Source organism: Danio rerio, chromosome 1 (genome assembly GCF_049306965.1).
Source record: "Danio rerio strain Tuebingen ecotype United States chromosome 1, GRCz12tu, whole genome shotgun sequence".
In the NCBI taxonomy this organism is placed as follows: domain Eukaryota; kingdom Metazoa; phylum Chordata; class Actinopteri; order Cypriniformes; family Danionidae; genus Danio; species Danio rerio.
The window spans coordinates 22,906,394-22,926,505 of NC_133176.1; the positions used below are offsets into that span (position 1 = coordinate 22,906,394).

Below are 20,112 nucleotides of genomic sequence, written 5' to 3' on the forward strand. Positions count from 1 at the left end.
TTAAAGAAGATTATGTTAATACGCTTTACTTGATGCTTGGTAGTTACACCACATGACATTTTTAGCCATTGCAGTTTATGACATAGCCTAAAAAAGATGCATGTCGTGTCTGTATTTCCTTCTATAGAAATATTAAGCCAAAATGTCAGAAAAATGGTCACAATTATCTTGTGCTGAAGATGACATTACGCAGATGTAATCGCTTTAGCTTAGCTTATATCTCATTTGTTTACACAGACAGGGCAAGGTTTTTAACTCAGTTATATCAGAAAAAAAGCAAAAATAATAATGTCTACAATGATCCACTCACCCTAAAGAACTCTTTGGTGGAACCAGCATCCAGTGTCCCATAGGCAATCTCCGTCTGTTTGGCCAGGTCTTCAGCACTTTCGATAGGGGACACCATTCTCTCCACAGTGAGGAAGGCAGCCAGGTTAGCCGTGTAGGAAGAAATGATGATGAGGGTGAAAAACCACCACACACCACCAACTATACGGCCAGACAAAGACCTACACACAGCAAACAGTGTCAGCCACTCACAAATACTCCAATAAGTTGCTACTGTAAATGAAAAAAAGAAACCCTTTCACTTTGAAGAAAATGGGGAATATGCAGCCGAAACACGGTACCACTCCAAGAGGGCAGGAAACGGCGACCTTGTGCACTTTACTTTTCCCAACCGGGTGAATACATGTTCACAAAAGAAATGTTCAATCAAAGGTTAAATCACGACTTTGATTAAACATTCCTTATCCTGTGTAAGTTCTTACTTCTTATCCATCGAACAATGAAGTTACAGTTATTTATGCATGTATTTTATCGAAATTATTCCTTATGGAAATGGATTTGAAGCAAGAACTGCAGGAGTGTGAACAAATACAAACCACGGCATCAGTGGGAAAATGTGTTGATGCACAAAGCCGAAAGCAAACCCCACACTGCAGCCCACTGCATGCACCAACCTTGGTGAAATATCGCATCCCTGCTGCATAAAAGCGCCCAGAGAAAACCACAGACTATTAAAGATGCCAAATTCGTTGGTAGATTCGCTTGGGCCCAGCTGCCCATCCTCAAACTCCTCAGTGTGCCACTCGTAAGGGCTGAAGCGGCTAACGAGGAAGAGCACAACGCTAACTCCGATGTAGGCAAACACAATGCACATCCAGATCTCATAAGCCAGTGGATCCAGGAAAGAGAAGACGCCCGGCTTGGATTTCTGTGGTTTCTTGATCATAATGGATATGCCCAGACTCATGAATGGTTTCGAGAAGTCTATCACTTCCTCTCTGACAAGAGTGATGGTGAGAGGAGCGACTGCTATGTCTGCTTTCTGTCAATAGTGAAAAGAAGAGGAATTTGGTGAAGGAGACACAAAATCTAACTCTCATGAAGATTGTGTTCAGTGTTTCTTGATTGTGTAATCTTGACTGTATGTCTACATTGATCTGTATACTTTTAAAGTGTTATGTTCTCTCTGTTTTGTTGTTTAATTCACATCAACATTGCATTTTGCCCTATAAAAACTAAGCATATTAAAGACATTTTTCTATATGGATACATTTGAAAGCACATTTGAATTGTATTTGTAGTGTCGACTGTGAAAATTTAGGTATTTAAAAATAATCATGTGTGTTTAATAATAATGTAACATATGTATTTCAAATTATATATCACTTCAGTTAAAAAGATTGAAACAATAAATGATCCCATTTTAAAATGTATTCAGATTAATCTAGACATTGCTCAAGTGTGTGTTTTTACTCCTCACCCCGTACACCAGTTCTCCAACCATGCCATTCCAGATCTTGGTCTCAGCATCTCGAGCGCCATACTTTCCATCAGCGACAATCCTCAGCTGATACTTAAATCCGCAATGCTTTGCAATCTCAGCAGCCAAATCCACACAGTATCCCTCATAACGTTCATTATCAGTGAATAACTCTGCATTCTTTTTCAGCATCACATACGGTGCCTCCTACAACACACAGGCAAATACATCGGTATATAGAGACTTCAGTTGCTCTTGACATTAAACGTCATGAAGTTTCTCTTACCAGGATTGTCGTCACAATAACCGTTTTATTTTCCATTCCCATGGTGTCATTGGGGAAAAGGTCAGACTTTGTCACTGCCATTTTGTCCATCTCATTCCAGTAGCCAATCTGAGGAAAAAAGCACACATTTAAAAAAATACAAATTACAAATAATAGCCAGCGTATTTTAACAATTGCCAAAAAACGTATATAGATCCATTCTTTTGGAGATTTGGTTTAGTTAACATCCCATTACTGTCTGTATTTTTCCAAAATGTGGATGGAACACTCTAAAATTACTCTGGCAAGGTTTTCTACATCAATATTCAGAGGTGGTGCTGTGGCACAGCTGAGTTAACAGTGCCAAGAAAAAAAGAAATGATGTTTGAACTAGGCTGTCTGCTTGTAGTCTGCCTTGAATGTGATAAAAGAGAAAGGCTGTGCACAGTGAAATAATTGTCACAAGTCTTTTATATTGTGTCGTTTCTACTGGTTGTACAAACCTGTTCCACAAACAGTGAGTCTGAAACAATAATTAGTTATATGTTAAAGTCATTCTTGAGCTCAAAAGTTTAGATATGGTTAAATGCCAAAGTTTGAAACAAGGCTATTGTAACTGATGAACGCTGGCAACAGAGTTGAGGATCCATGTGCAGTACTTTATTACACAGAGCATGGTCAGGCAAGCAATGGTCATAATCAGGAGCAAACAGTAACTAGTGATGGGATGTTGTGCATCGAGGCTTCGAAGCATGTATCATAGAAACTATACATTTCGCAGTGAAGCGTTGTACTGGAGCTTGACTCGTTTTACCATAGTCAAGTGATCAGTGATGTCCGAAATTTAATTTTTGTCTATACCCACATGACTGCTTCGAATTTTGATTGAAAGGTTTAAACACTCTCATGGGTTACATGTAGTAAAGTGTATAGCGAGAGATTAGGCATCAATTACATACATATCTGCTGTTTCAAAGCACTGCACTGGTCCTGCGCACCAGTAATTAAACAAAAATACAAAAGTAATTCATAGTAAAAAGCTTGTGAACCACACTAAAGTGTATTACTATATTATTTACAACTATTTAAAAAAAAAGGCCACTCCATATTGTAGTATAGTGTGTAATGGAGGGCTGGCAAGTGCATCAAAAAAGTCTCACACCCATAGCCTCCTCCTCTAGAGTGTTCTCCTCCCATGCAGGATTTGTCGGTTAGATCGCTGCTCGGAACAAGTGGGTGCGTGTAGAACCGGTTGGAATACGATAAACGTAAATACTTTTGAAAACCTTGGATTTTACTACAGCCGTCGGTGCTATAACATACCTTATATGTACAAAACAACTAATTGAATAATTTGTTTATATTACTGTTGTTGTATTACTACATTGAGTTGGTCAGTTGTGAATGTTTGACATTTTTGCAACACAGTGATCTCCCACACTTTAGCCAGCAGAGGTTCTCATCAAGCTTCAAGTAACAAACCTTTTCCGATACAATTTGAGTAGAATGGTTCACTGGTTCAGAAAGCTTAATTTGACCATCACTAACAGTAACTTACAGGGAAATCCAGAAGCAGTCAGATAACAGGCAAATGGCCGATACAGGCGGCAGGCAGGATAATAAACCGAGGCGAAACACGTCAAAACACGGAGACACTAAACACTGAAAACACTTCGTAATGTTACAGAGTATGTACCAACAAGACTAAGCAATGTCTTTGAATGTAAGTGCTATGGTCCATGTAATCAGTCTTTAGTAGCTCCCAGCTGTGTGTGTGTGTGTAATCAATGGAGAACTTGGACAGGTGTGTGTGTGGTGCCTAAAGGGAGTTGTAGTTCACATGGTGACAGACTTGTAGCCTGAGTGAAAATAATTGTTCTCCAGCAATCTATGGCGGTTAGATTGCTGTTGATCATGACAGCTGTATTAAAAACGTTTAATGTTTAAAACGTAAAATGTTTAGTAATTATTTAAAAAATATATTTTTTATGTAAAAATAAATAAAAATGTTATAATTTAAGATAACATTTAAATTATTTAAATGTATTTTTTAATTTAAGCATTTTAAAATATTTATTCATTCATTTTCTATTCTGCTTAGTCCCTTTATTAATCAGGGGTCGACACAGCGGAATGACCCGCCAACTTATCCAGAAATATTTTAATATGCTGCTTAATACAATTGAAACAGTTTTTCTCCTTTATACCTAAAGAAACTTATAATCTAAAACTGTGCTTATTTTCAGGATTCTCCCATTAAAAACAGTTCGTGAACAGAATTTTTTTAATCTTCTGAATGTCTTTATTGTCACTTTGAATTTGTCTTTGCTTAATAGAAAATGCATTAATTACTGCACAATAAAATACTAATATTTATTACTAGGGCTGCACGATATTGGAAAAATCTGGATTTGCGATATTTTATTTTTCTGTAGTAAATATTGTGATATGAACATCGTTTCACAAGATAGTTTAAATTTGATGGTTTTCTGAAGAGTATTAACAGTATTCAGGTACAGAAATTGAATAACCTCAATAGAAAAAAAAAATGCTTTACTTACTTTGTTTTGTCTCGTTTCCAGTCCAAATATCAAAAAATTCTTAGAGCAAGTAAAAATATTGTTTTGTTTTCTGTACTGCACCATCAGAAGATTTTCATTAAAACAAGCTAAATATCTGCAAGTGGGCCAAGTAAAATAATCAGACATTTGGACTAGAAACAAGACAAAAAAAATCTTAGTACCATTTATTTTTGCATAACTCAAATACATTCCATAAGAATACAGTGATTAAATACAATTCTGTAGCTCCTGGGCCTTGTTTCAGTATGGAGGTTCAACTAACTTGGAGTTTAAACTTGAACTCTGAGTTGACGTACAGAGAGATTAAAAACACAGAACAGCTGATCTGAGGCCAATCAAGTCTGAGTAGACTAATTCAGTTAAGGGCACATACTGCAACTATAAAAAGGCATTATCAATGTATCGCAGATACTACAAGTGAACATGGCATCATCTGAAAAAAAGAGATTAGCATTTTTTTCTTAACTTATAAGTTACAGCAAATATGGCCGTATATTAAAAAAAAAAGCAACACCACTGCATCAGCAAAACAGAGACTGTTAGCTCAGGAAAAAGGTAATGCAAGTTTACATTTAAAATATTTAAAGTATTTAAATATTTAAGTATAATAAAAAAATAAGTAATGTAATGTGTGACATTTATAGACTTTTCACTTAAATAAGTGGGGAATTGGCCGTAATTTTTAGGTTATTTCAGATGTAATTGTATTAAATTACACAAAATAGGCTACTGTTGCTGCAACAAATTTAACAAAACAAGATTGCATATAACCTTAACTCAATGTTCAGTGGAAATGTTTAATTTAAGGTTCCCACTTTTACGAGCGTTGATCATTTCTAAAATTGAGTTTTTAATAGATTTAAAAGTGCACTTAAAATTGGTAGAGGTTGATATGATATTTAGAATGTAAGCAGTACTAAAAATAGTTTTTAGAAAGAGTAATAATCCCATTAATCCAGTTACAGTACATGACCCTGTCAAAGGTCAGTGAATTTAAAGTAATTATTTATTTTTTTCAGTAGGATTAAAGTTAAATCTTAAAACTATGGTATTAAATCTACAGTTATTGTAATTTTCCCAAAAAAGGAAAAGCCATTCTTGTACCCAGGGATGGGCAGTATTTCTGATACATGTATTTCAAATATATATTTCAAATACAAAAGAGAATTTAGTTATTTGTATTTGATGGGGTTTATGAAAATGGGTTAATATTTTGTATCAAAATGCTTTAGTGTCTTGTATATTGTATTTTTAAAATACTGTAAAATACTTTCTGAGAAATCTTGGCCTCTAATTGGTGCTTTCTCAGTTATTTGCCTAAACAAGCTTGGGAGTATGGATGGAAATTTCGCAACACACATTAAGAAATTGCCTGAAAAAATAGCAACAAAAGAAACAATCATTGAAATTAGTATACTGCACAATGCTAAGACCAGTGATATATAATGGCAGTATAGTGTCTAATTTGGCATCGGCATCTTTGCTTGATAAATGAGATTAAATAAAATATTAGTCCTTAAGAACAGGATGTGAAGCTATCAGCACTTAATCATTATCAGTCTCAGTGCTGCAGGTGGAAATGCAGAGGACTTTTAGAAATAAAAAAGACCTAAAGTAAAGACTGTGTACTGCTGTTCACTAGGGGGCAACCTGGGATTCTCACAATTAAGGAAGAACTGAAAAAATCTACAAATAAATCAAACAAAATACAAATAAGTCCTACTGTGACAATTCCTACAATTCTTCATAGGCCGTTTCAAATGCCAGTAGATGATCTGCAGATGCAGTGTACATTTAATGAAGAGATGTCAATGAGGCACAATACAGTATATGAGACACAAATATTTAATAATACTCCAGTCTATACAGACTGGTCAAAAACTCCAGACTTCTGTTACATGACCGCAGTAGGATGTATATGAAGAGTTTATTTGCAAAAACTGATTTTTTTTTTTAGAGAGATATCGTGTTTTATGTTCAACATGCATTGAAGAGTACAATTGCAAAAAAAAAAAAAAAAAAAAAAAAAAACTATGATTTATGGAAATGACTAAAAGATTTTAGTAGTTTTTAGAAATCATGATTTACATTAAGTATTGAACATTTCAGTTGCAAAAAAAGTACATTTATTGAACAAAAATAAATAAATAATAAATAAAATAATCTCTTCATATATCACCCTTTTAAAATATAAGACTGTTAAAAGATTTCACTGGCCATGCAATGAATGGAAACAAAATCGAGATATAGTACTATATTCCAACTCATTATCTGCATTACATGGTTTTTACATAAAGAGATCATTTTCAAGACAGGACTTTCTGTATGAAATTTGTACCATATTTCTGCTAAAATGAAAGACAAAATCATGGTGAAGGGATTGATGAAATAGGCCTATTGATTGATGGTTTGTGAAGAAATGCTCCCTTGTAAAAGTATTTTTTTAGTATTTTCAAAATACAAAATAAAGTATTTTATTTTAAAACAATTGTGACTGCTGTATTATTATTTTTTTTTTGATACATGTAAAAGTAGGTATTTGTGTGACTGAAATATAGGCAATGAATGACTAAGGCTTAGGCAAGAAATACCGCTTTGGCTTTAAAAAAAGGAAGGAGACCAACAGAAACTCAGAGTTTAGAGAATAAAACCTGCTCCTGACCAGGTAGGGTGAACAGAGTAAGTTATCACGGTAACTGACAAGTTACTTCTCTTTCAGTAACAGGCTTGACTTAACCTGCTTTCTCGAGTTTGACAAACCTGCCATTTTGAAATGGAAAACCCAGAATTTCTCTCATTTCAGGATTAACATACTCTGAGTTTTCACTTAACCACCTTTCTGAAACAGGGCCCCGATTAACTATGAGTCAGACTCAACATTCTTCAATATGTTTGCAATGTGACTATTGCGGATGTGCACATTGCAATATCGATGCTAAAACGATATGTTGTGCAGCCTTATTTATTACACATTTTAAACAACAATGTTGATAAAAGCAGTGTTTTGATCCAATCAATGGAATAAAAATAACAAGACAAAATAAAAATAACAAAAATAATACATAAATATTAATATTTGTTATCAAAGATAATAGTATTGTAGCTATGCACAAAAAATGTAAAACTATCAAAAAAGTATTGCTTTGTTCAGTATTTAGCTGCCATATATTTATAACTAATAACTATTAATAACATTAGAAAGGGTGCAATAATCATAATGGATTAAATAAAGAACACAGAAACTTGAAATGCCATTAAATGCAGATTTTCATTTCCCATCCCTATAAAAAGGACTTATTTTAATGAAGAATGGCAAAATTTATTTCAAGTCAGTGTTACCTTCACAGGGCCGCTGTTTTTCAGCTCCATGACATTGACTGTGTAATTCACTCTTCTGCCATACTGATCAAACTGAATATTTCCAGTCAATCCATCCACACGCACCTGAACAAATGAATGTGTACAAAAAAATCATAATAAGAAGTTCTTACACACAGAAAACAGGCATTGATAATGTGTTGGCAGAGGACCTGTTTAAGAGCACGTTCAATCTCCACCCCCTGAGCCCACGGCACCGCAGGATTGGCCAGGCAGTCTCCGTTGTTGCCACGGCGACTGATGTCAATCCTTTGTTTATGCAGAAAGCGAAACGCCTCTGTCATCACTTGCACAGCATCATATGTGAGAGCGGAGGTGTACTGTGAAGTAAACAAATATGAGCAATAGTCATTGTTGGTGTATCATGATAGACATAATAATTAGGATTGCGTTCAAAAATGCTGTCAGCAGCATATTTTACTGCAGCATAATTTCAATATTTGCACTCGCTCACCCTAATTCTGCTGTCCGCTCCAGGATACTCCTTTTCCTCCAGAGCCTCCCAGCGCTGGTCAAATTTAGCAACAAGCGGGTCATCAAAATCCACAATCTGAAATCCAGACACATTCGCTCCTCCATACTGAATCTTGGATAAATCTCCATCCACAAAGCCCTGAAAGACACACACAGACACACACTTTTTAATTACAAAGTTCATGTTGGACTGTGAGCTGCAGTTGTGTTGTTATTATGACAAATTTTTATTATAGAACGATAAACACTATTAAAAAAAATGTATGGTCATAGAAAAATTAACTCATAGTTATTATTTACTCAGTAATGTTCAAAACATTCACTATATTTTGTTGTCCACGTAACTAAAAGGAGACACTTGACAGTATGTTCAAGCTGCACGGTAAAAACATTTGTGATTTTAATGATAAAAAATGTAAAAAAGGATACAGTTAAAATCCATAATCTTGTTAATAGCAAGTGCTCTTAATGTACTGCACAGTGAATAACCGTACTTTGACTTTGTCCAGAATTCCATGCGTCACACTCATCTTTTTGTTTTTGCTGAGATTACGGTGTTTTTTGTTTTTTTTTTCTAATCAGTTATGTACATTAGAGTTTTATGTTACACCTAATGTTGATAAATAATGTTATTGTTATTATATTGCATTACTTTAATTTTGTATGTTAGCATGATGGTGTTTCGTAGCCACTGAGAGCCTTTAGTGTACAGCGACATATTAGTATGTTTCTCTGCTTGTGGGAAAAGTTGTTTGATATGAGGACTGGTTCAATATATGACTTTCTGATCACCATATGGTTGTGTTTTTGTCTGTGTAACAAAAGATATGATGTGTAGATGTTGGTACCTCAAAATATTGATGTATTAACAATATAAATAAATGAAATCCAGTAATGTTTACCATGGAAATTAAAAATGTTTGTATTGTTTTTAACAGTAAAATACTAACAACCACAACTGCTGTTTTATTTACTGTAAATTGTACAGATTTTGTTTTCATCAGTGTGCTCTTTTTCTACATACCATAAGCATATGAGCAAAGGGAGGTTAAAAGGAATTCTGGAACAAAGTTTCGACATAATGGTAATGTTTTGGTTGCATTTCAATAAATGTTTCATTAGTTTACAATTATTACAGAGTTTATTAATTTTGGTTAACATTAATAAATGTGTTTATTGTTAGTTCTTCTGCATTAATAAATGTTACTAAGCGTAAATTTGGATTTTAATAAATGTTGAAGTATGATTAATAAATGCTAAGTGTTGTTCATACATTAACATCTAATAAAACCTTAACGAAAAGTAATTACAATTTTTTTTAAGTAACATGAAAGCAAATATTGTACAGGTTTGTCTCAAACATATTCAGAAACAATCTAAAATGAGAAACACTTAAAATATGATTTTAGGAAAAGCGTAAACATTTAGGTTTAGAAGTAAGTTCTAAAGTGTTTCTTTGCATAGGTCTGCATTGCGTTTTACATTGTACATGTTTGACCATCATGCACTTAAAAATATACAAAAAATGTTCAAGTTAAAAGAACTTCAGCTGAAAAAAATATTCTGTAAAGCAAGAACACATTCTGTATCATTAACAGACCTTTAGAATTGACAATGTGTTCTTTGTGGACCTTTAAAGAGCCATTCTCACATGAGCATTTAAATATGTTTTAATATTATTATTTTATTTATAGTGTGGTTTTGTTGAACAGAAAGTAAAATAATTCTAAATCTTCTTTTACTGTCTTTTGTTTTGTTATCAGCATTTTTGTTTCAAAACATTAAATCCCTGATTTACAAAATTAATTTATGGCAGACAATCTTTTTTGTCTTGATCATTATGAAATCTTGGTGTTTATGTACCACATTAAAATATAATTTCAGATTAAAGTCTAAACGTAAGTAAAATAAAAATGTAACAGAAATAAAAAACATTAAAAATCATAATATTATGCAAGCAGACTACAAATGTCTAAAGAAAATATTCAATTACTAATTACTAAGGTGCGATTATACAATAGGGAATGCTTCTGAATAAAGCAGTGTATTCCATACAAGAAAATCGATGTAGGATTTAGTTACTGTAAATCAGTGGTGCTCAACCCTGTTCCTGGAGATTGACCTTCCTAAAGAGTTCAGCTCCAACCCTGATCAAACACACCTGAATCAATTAATTAGGAACTGAACAGCACTTGATAGTTACAGGCAGGTGTGTTTGATTTGGATTGCAACTGAAATCTGCAGGAAGGTCGATCTCCAGTAACAGGATTGGTCACCTCTGCTGTAAATCATACATACATAAACAGGATTCACAACAAAGCAGCTCTTGGGTTTCTGGCACATCAGCACTGAGTTATCATTAGTATTCGGACAATGCAGTGGTTATATAGGAAATTGAATTCATTCAGAAGAAAAAAAAGCTGACAGACATTCAGGAAATTGGCTTTTTGTCCAATCTGAGATTGCAATTAGTTGTCCACTACATAACAAGATCATAGCTAAAATGATAACATTAATGTCATAATACTATCCTTTTGAAATATAATTCATCTAGCTGATTATGAGTTTTTTTTTACATAATGCTAATCAGAGTAAAGTTACTTTATTAAAAATATGTCAAAATGAACACCCTATACAAATAATAAGATTACGCAGCTGAACTATTTATTTATTTATTTATTTATTCTATTAATCAAAATGAATAATGATTATTATTACAACATTAAGTACATAAATATTTTTGTCACAATACAGCAATAATTGTCCCTGATTTTTTAATGTTTAATAATATATAAACAATTTTTATCAGTTTGTTAATAACATTTTATTGACAGTCATTTATTTTAATTTTCTGACAGACTGAAGTAACTGGTTAAATACCATATATGTGTCACCAATAAATGACAACACAGATGGATTTAATTAAAAAAGTTAATTATAAAATATGACCTTATTAACATAGGAAAATGCCTCCAGAAATCAATTCCAGGTGTGAAATTATTGCCCTTAATGGAAAAGTTATTTCTGAACTTGCTCAGAATACATATCATGGAAGAAACATTAGCATTTTTAATGAAAAAAATTAACATATTTTAATTTCTACAAAAAAAAAACACAACTATTTTCATTTGGAATAGGAAGACAGTAAATAATGTTAATGATTTCTTTAAATAACAGTAAAACACATCAGTAAAAAAAAAGAAACTTACAAAATTTGCAATGATGTAATGATATCCTTTCACATGTCGACCGATGGTAATCACCTGAGGGGAAGCAGACAATAAAGTATTTTACAGGAGCAATATAATTGCAGCATCACGTAATGAATGCTAAAGGTGTACGCAGTCCATCATTCCTTAACTACACCTCTGACCTTACACGTGTGGAGTAATGGGCTCTTAGTGCGCCATTCACCTGCTCCATAATGTCCTTGACCTTGTCCTGTTCACAGTCGAGGATGACTCTCCTCTCGTTCTTGTTCTCCAGGTCCTGAAAGAGTGAGCGATATGCCTCGTCTTTCCACTCATCCTTCAGGTTTCCAACGTTTATGGCTGTTACCTGCCATTTCCTCTCTGCTGCTGTGTCCAGCACCGCCTGCAGGGTCGACAGACCTACATGGAGACACACCCACATGTCTCACATCAAACGTCTACATCAGATTCTTCTTTAATCTGCTGTAGCTTTAATTTCGCTTCTAAAGCCTCATTCACACCAACATTAGCTATGTTTCCATCCAAAAATGCGAATTAACTTTATGTGTAAAATTGGATTATCGCATAAAAGATGTGCGAATAAAGCAGCGTTTTCATCCAACGAGTCAAAGTGAACAAAATCATCACTTCCTGATAATCTAGAGCCAAATATCAACAATAAAAATGGAATTTGCTGCGGTAGGAGAAGCTGCGTGAATCTTTTCCTCAATTTTTAAATGACTTGCGCTTCAGAAGGCATTCCTGACACGCAGTGAACACGCGATGGTGTTTAAAGGTGTGAAACGCAGATTCTAGAGGTTATTAATATTAAAATAACACTAATACTGAGATGTTTTAGAATGAGCAAAGCAACACTTCAGATGTTTTACATTGTGCTCAGCTAGCTGGATTGTCCATTCGTGCACATTTTTTCATCACATGGTATAACAAAATCACATGACCTTTTTTATTGCGCATACTGGAATTTGTTCAGTAAAAGTGTTTCCATCGCAGTTTATGTGCATCTTTACTTATCTATTAAAAAGTTTATCCTACTAAGTAATGCGCATGTTTTTTTTTTTTTTGTGCATTTTCAAAATGTATGCGCATCTTGGCGTTTCTATCAACCGTTTTTTTATACGCATATCCAAAACGCTCCTTTCACCCTGTGTCGCCTTGTGGGCGTTCTTACTTTGAAGTTGCTTAGATAATGTTTATAAATGTTTTGAGCATGCTTGCTGCTAAAAATAAACATGTGGAGGGAAAAACTCAAAAGAAATAAAATAAAATAGAATCAGTACATACAAGGTGGAGTATGTATAATTGCCACCTATTGGTTGAACTAGATATTGCTGTCCAAATTTAAAACACTGGAGAGGGGTGTTTTCCACACAGCCCCTCCTTCTCAGATGATGCACATGCAGTTTGCCAGATTGACAACACCAACAGAAGCAAGCACACCTGACTATTGAGCCTTACAATGTAGTATTTGCTAAATAAGCAGCACCTTATGTTAATTTTAATACCTTTGAATCTGAATGTCTTTTTGAATGTACAAACATTGAAGCAGGCTTTATGACTGGAATGAAATAAGCTGTGTTTTCCACCAAGGTAAACACATATTTTCAAAGCAGAATAACTGGCTTCAGAGATGTCTTTCAGATAATCAAGTATGCTAACTTAGCATGTTCTTCAAGATCTATAAATATATTTTAATATTGTTATGCATTGGAAGAGTCAAAAAGGGGTTTGCATTTTAGAATTCTAATAGATTTCTATCAGGGTATGCACAATGACGCCACAAATCCGCGGTTGTCCGCGGTGCCCAGCTATGACTCAGGACACTGTTCATATTTCTGCCGCTCTACAGAGTGCTATCGGAATAGTTTAACTTTAAATAACATGCAAATGTGCGCATTTGGTGTGTGATACTTCAAAAACGTACAAACAGCACCTTTAATTACCAGGATAAACAAGAAGTGTGCTCTGTCATCGCGGCTATTTATCTGTAGCAAATGCGGGCCTGTGTACATCACAGAGAATACAACTGGCTGGTGTGGTGGAGAAGCAGAGATAGGATTATGTGACCTCTACTGATGTTCGTATTGGCTGGTGCTCACAAAAGTCAAAGTTTAATTGTATAAAATTGATAAACTCTTGACTTTGTCGCATTGCTGGACATGCCCACATCCAGTCACCAATGGTGCAGAGATCAGCAGAAGTTGCTAGCTCTTTTAAATGAATTGTTGCTTTGTTGCTGCATGTCACTCACTATGTTTACTTGGACATCATTAATCTAATTAGATGCCTTCATCTGAATAAGACAATAATATGATTAAGGTGTTTACATGAGTTGCTTTTTGAATGTTCTACACATGATTCTGTTTTACATGTTATACCACTCAGTTCGATTAAGGTCATTGCGTCACCACGCTATCCACATTTCCAGAGTTTCATGTCATTTTGAGTGTTTCATTTTTATTTTTAGAAACAATTATAATATAATATAATATAATATAATATAATATAATATAATATAATATAATATAATATAATATAATATAATATAATATAATAAAATATAATATAATATGGGGCGAAGCAGTGGCGCAGTAATATAATATAATATAATATAATATAATATAATATAATATAATATAATATAATATAATATAATATAATATAATATAATATAATATAATATAATTGTGTTCAAATTTCAGATAATATAGTTCACTACACTAAAGTAGCATTTTGTTATGAAGCTCCATGAATGCAAATACTGTTACAGATATATTTAGAAACAATAATAAATGAGAAAAGGCTCATTGTTCTTCATAGAAAAAACCTTCTAGATTAAGACATGAGCTCTAAAGTATTTTTTTTTTACAAAGAAAATTTAGAATGCTTCTACTTCAGCTTATGTCTCGTGATCTTGATTTTTTTTTCATTCGGTTGTCTGTTGTTGTTTTTAAAGCAAAAACATATTTTGTATGAATAGAGGATTAACAACATGTTCTTTATGGACCTCAAAAGAGCATTTAAATATTTTTTTTATCTCATATATCAATTGGATATATATTATCAGCACATAAAGTTTAAATGTAATTATAATTATTCAAAACATTGAGGGCCCTATCATACACCCGGCGCAATGGGGCGCAAGGCGCAGCGCAATAGTCTTTTACTACTTTAGGCTTGGCGCTCAAAAGTGCGCCCATAGGCGTTCTGGTCTAAAAAAGCAGGCGTGTTTTGGCGCGTTGCTATTTTGAGAAACTGTAAATAGTCTGATCGTTAGACCAGAACAAAGTCGGTCTATTGTCTGGCGCAAAGTGCGCCTGGCTTACATACTACACACAAGATGCAATACGCAAATATCTTTACATATGAAAAAGATATAATATATTAAGGATATATATATATATATATATATATATATATATATATATATATATATATATATATATATATATATATATATATATTATATAAATATAAATGATTAAAATATTACAAAACATATTAATTTCTAGCCTACATGAATTTAAAAACCACTGCCTTCATACTTTCTTCATCTCGGGAGGCTTTTTCAGTTAATTCAAGTTACTTTTGTATAATGTTATTATTATTAGCAGTATTATTTATTATATCCATATTTATATTTGTTTCATTAAAAACAAGCTTAGATTTGTCCACCTGTCAGGTTTTAGACCATATAGGGCATAGCAGGTGTATTTGGAAATAACTCAGTATTTTGACCAAACTTTGTTATTATTAATCATTTATTCGTTTGCTGGAAATTAGAACTGAATTTGGAAATAGTTTTGAAACAAATCTTTTCGCTTAACAAACGTAATTAATTATTTATAGGCTAAGTGATGTCTGTGCTTAAAGGTTTCCCTATCCAAGAGCGAATGTGAAAGTAGTTCCATTATCTCTCATTCTCACGCAGTAGATGCTCTGTTTAACAGTTTTCTGTTAAAAAACTGTCAACTGTTAACTGTTTGCTTGTGAAATGCTCATTTTTTCCACTTAGATTTACTTTGCGTCCTGTAAATAGCGAATGCGTTCTTGGCGTGACGCAGCTGGCTCTTAAAGGGAATGGGAGATGAGACTCTAATTGGTTTATTCTCAAAACACACCAATAACTCATTAAGAAAATAAACTCAACCCTTTTAGACCATGTGCCACAGCGCAAGGCAGATTTCCCGTCCTTAAATTAGCAAAAACGCTCTGCACATGCACCGTCAAAATAGAGCCCTGAATCTCTGATACTAAAATACATGCATGGCAAAACATTTCATACATACATTTAATAATTTTTAAACATACATTTAATCATCGATAAAATCTTAAAAATCACATTTATTTTTTAGATTAGCTTTTTCATCTAATTATTATTATTATTATTATTATTATTATATTAGTTCCCATGATGATTGTGCTACAATCAAATAAAAATAAGAGAAAGTTAAACTTTAGTCAAATAAAAAAGTAATACTAAAGTAATAGTATTGTGCAAGGTCATATCAAACATCTTCATAAAATGTTTCATCACCCTGTTCTAGCTTTTAATTACACTTCTAAAATGTAACTGCTTTAAAACCCCACGTTCACCAGCTTCACTGCGTCTTTTTAGATAAGATTGGATCCCAGTTACGACTGCTCTCTGTGTTTTAACCACTGTTCTACTTTAATCAACCTCCACTCCAAATTACACCCAGAGACCTTGATATTAGGAGTATTTTTATTGCACTAGAGGCCCCCTTGGGACTTTTTTTCTCCTTCATTTATCAAGTCTTCTCCTCGCTCTCTTTATTTCAGCCTTCTCTCTTTTGGTCATTTGCCCTTTCGTACTCATCTTCTCTTTAGCTTCCCTCCTTTCCTGCACATCTCTCCTCCTCTCACTCTCTCTGTGTCTCTCGGTTGATTTCATATCTAGGTCTGGGGGGAGAGATTTATTTTGCCGCCTCAAACCAGAGATGTAGCACATATAATGGACACTCAGCTAACATTCAGATAACATCCTCACAATAGCAGCAATTCTTAGACTGACAAAAAGTTTTTGGCTAAGGGCTCAGAGAATATGTTCAAGATGGAGTTAAGATATTGTGAGGATTTTTACAATACTTATTGTAATTCAGAAATATATATTTATGTTTCTCTGTAAAAAATTAAAGAGCCCTTATTATGGGTTTTTGAAAATGAGCTTCCATGCAGTGTGTAAACACAGCTCTAAGTGAATGAAAACATCCAGATGAGGTTTAAATCTGATAGTGTACCGTGTTTACAACTATTGATTCGTAAAAGAAAGAGTGATTCGTTTTGTGGAATCTTTTGTCCATTCGCATCGATGTCAGTAAACACAGTTTATACCAGGGTTCTCAAACTGCTGGCCTGCAACTGACGTCAAAAATATTACGAGATTCGCCCCGCCAAAACATATATTCTCGAACCACTATCGTTGTGCAGTTGCACCTAGCCACTTGTGGTTTTGACCCACCACTTAGTCAACATTTAAAGTACTGCATTTAGATTAGTTTTACTTTCATTTTGTCTCAGTGTACGGAAGAGAGTAAGGCTGTGTGCGAAACTACCTATTTGAATTTAAACGTATAGTTGGCCGTTAGAAAAGTATGTTCTATGCAGTATGATGTAAGAAGTATGAATGGAATTCGGACGTACTATATCCGCCGTTTTGTCATGGTCATGTGACCTACCTGCGTCAGTTGCGTCGCTTCACTCCCATTCATGAATTCTATCATGGTGCATCATGGGATAGCGCAGCGTGCATGGGATGCGCACTTCAGGATCTCGCCGAAAATAGTAAGTCATCCGGGTATTTCTCGCATACTGATTTTTTAATTCTATGAATTCGGACATACTACTCGGCTCGCATACTGATTTTAGCTTACTGTAAAGTATGGAAGTATGAGGTTTCGGACGCAGCCTAACACACTTGCGTTTAAATTCTGTGGCTGATTAAAACATTAAAATATATGTCCACAATTGCTCTATTTTTACTAAAGCTCTATTTTGTAAATATTTAAGGATCATTTGATTATTATCAGTTTTATTCCACTTATATTTTGTTGTACAAACACATGGTTTACACATTATGCTGGTGTAACAAATATGATAATTTTGCTAATATTTGATTTAAATGGTCTAATTTAATAGATTTTCCTCATATGCTTATTAATATTTGCATAAAAACTATGGACATTAGTAAATTTGTACTGCTAGTTGAATTGAACTTGTTATAGTAAATGTGAATATCCTTTCCCCCTCTTTGTTGTAGTCTAAAAAAAAAAGATATTTAGGAGAACAATTGACACGTTAAGTTACCCGAACTGCTTTCTGCTGTTCTTACATTGTTGGGACAATTGATTGGGACAGAATAATAATTATTATGGCTATTATTTGTGGTATTTTCATAGCAATTTAAACTACTTCTTTAATATGTACAACAAGAAACAAAAATCTAGAGTTTTGACTGCATATACTCTGGAAGAATGACTGAGTGTGTCTAACACTCAGCCAAACATACAACAACCACATGTATTTAAGCAGCTGATGTGAGACACAATAAACGACAAATCATATCGGAGTCATTGGGATAATTAGGTAAAATAAATAAATATTATAAGACAATGAAAGAGTTTTTCATGAAAGTGTTTTTTGACCTTGCAAGCATATCTGTCTGTTGTTGAAGACCCCCAAAACCAAAACATGACATTTTATAATGCATAATAGGGGCTCTGTAAAGGAAACCTTAATCCAGTCAATTTTCTTTTTAGTAGATTTAAACATTTATCTCATTTTTCCTGGGATTCTCCTGTATTTTACCATTGGATCAAGCTATCATCGTGTTTAAATATTTCCTTGTTATTCTCCTGTATTTTAAATCTTTCTATGCATAATCCAACCTGATGTAACTGATGTGATTACTGCATTTACCTCTGATACAGCAGGTGCCATATAAACAGCATTAGCTACAATCTGAACCACCCTTGATATCAAATGTGATATAATGACATAGCTGTGCAAGAGAATTATGTATGTGTACAGTTGAAGTCAGAATTATTAGTCCCCCTGAATTATTAGCCCCTCTGTTTATTTTTTCCCCAATTTCTGCTTAACGGAGAGAAGATTTTTTCAACACATTTCTAAAGATAATAGTTTTAATAACTCATCTATAATAACTTATTTATTTTATCTTTGCCATGATGACAGTAAATAATATTTGACTAAATATTCAAGACACTACTATACAGCTTTCAAGACACTACTATACAGCTTAAAGTGACATTCAAAGTGACATTTAAAGGGTTAACTAGGCAGGTTAGGTTAATTGGGCAAGCTATTGTATAATGATGGTTTGTTCTGTAGACTATCAAAAAATAAATAAATCTCAAAGGGGCTAAAAATTGTGATCTTAAAATTTTTTAATTAAAACTGCTTTTATTCTAGCCAAAATAAAACAAATAAGACTTTCTCTAGAAGAAAAAATATGATCAGACATACTGTGAACATTTCCTTGCTCTGTTAAGCATCATTTAGGAAATATTTTTAATAGAAATCAAAGGGGGCTAATAATTCTGATTTAACTGTGTTATCTAGGTTCAAAAACACGATGAATGGTTCTGAAAATGGCCACATTTAATCCCTTTACATTAACGCCATGTGCTGTTGCCCTTCCTACACAACCTCCAAACCAATCAAATCATGTAACGGTATGTGACTTTTGGAGGCGCTCCTTAATGATAAAGAGACACTGTTTCTCCGAGCAGCTTCTGCACACAAGATTTGAGGAGAAGTAAAAGTGTACACTAGGGGCCAGATTTAAAGGCTGCACAAGTGAAAGTCTTTTTGGCCTTAAAACAGTAATGCTATTATTTACTAAAACCTGCAGAGAAGAATAGCACTGTAGAGAAGGGGTGGACAAACTCAGTCCTGGAGGGCCGGTGTCCTGCATAGTTTAGCTCCAACTCTAATCAAAAACACCTGAACATGCCAATCAGTGTCTTCAAGATCACTAGAAATCTATAAACAGGTGTGTTTGATTAGAGTTGAAGATAAACTGTGCAGGACACCGGCCCTCCAGGACCGAGTTTGCCCACCCCTGCTGTAGAGACATGGACATAGCCATTTTTGTGCCTGACTTTACTGAATATGCATTTGTAGGAGTTTCCTGGTCAGATGCAAAATTTATGGAAAGAGAGAATTTTAATTTATCATCAATAAATGAATTTAAATTAATTAATTAGTGCAACACCATTTACTAACGTTAGCGCACATCAAACTATGGGTAATTGCACCGTTATTAAAAGGCTAAAAAATTTGTTTTTTAATGTTGTGCTTGAAATGGCTGCAGATGCCGTTGCCAGGAGAAGGCACTGCAAAGAAAAAAGATTGCAGGGTATAAGGTAGAAGAATTTTTCCACACATATT

At 33.8% G+C, this 20,112-nt stretch overlaps 1 protein-coding gene across 4 annotated transcripts in view; it reads right to left on the reverse strand.

Annotated features, from left to right (window-relative positions):
* gria2a (glutamate receptor, ionotropic, AMPA 2a) overlaps window positions 1-20,112 on the reverse strand; it is an 85,897-nt gene that overhangs the window by 12,480 nt on the left and 53,305 nt on the right. For all 4 annotated transcript variants that reach the window (XM_005170897.4, XM_005170896.3, XM_005170898.5 and 1 more), the window contains 9 exon segments: window positions 11,882-12,078; window positions 11,677-11,730; window positions 8,448-8,606; window positions 8,146-8,313; window positions 7,955-8,059; window positions 2,055-2,162; window positions 1,769-1,975; window positions 963-1,330; window positions 311-509 (listed from right to left, as the gene is read on the reverse strand). In XM_005170897.4, the coding sequence (XP_005170954.1) occupies window positions 311-509; window positions 963-1,330; window positions 1,769-1,975; window positions 2,055-2,162; window positions 7,955-8,059; window positions 8,146-8,313; window positions 8,448-8,606; window positions 11,677-11,730; window positions 11,882-12,078 (1,565 nt within the window).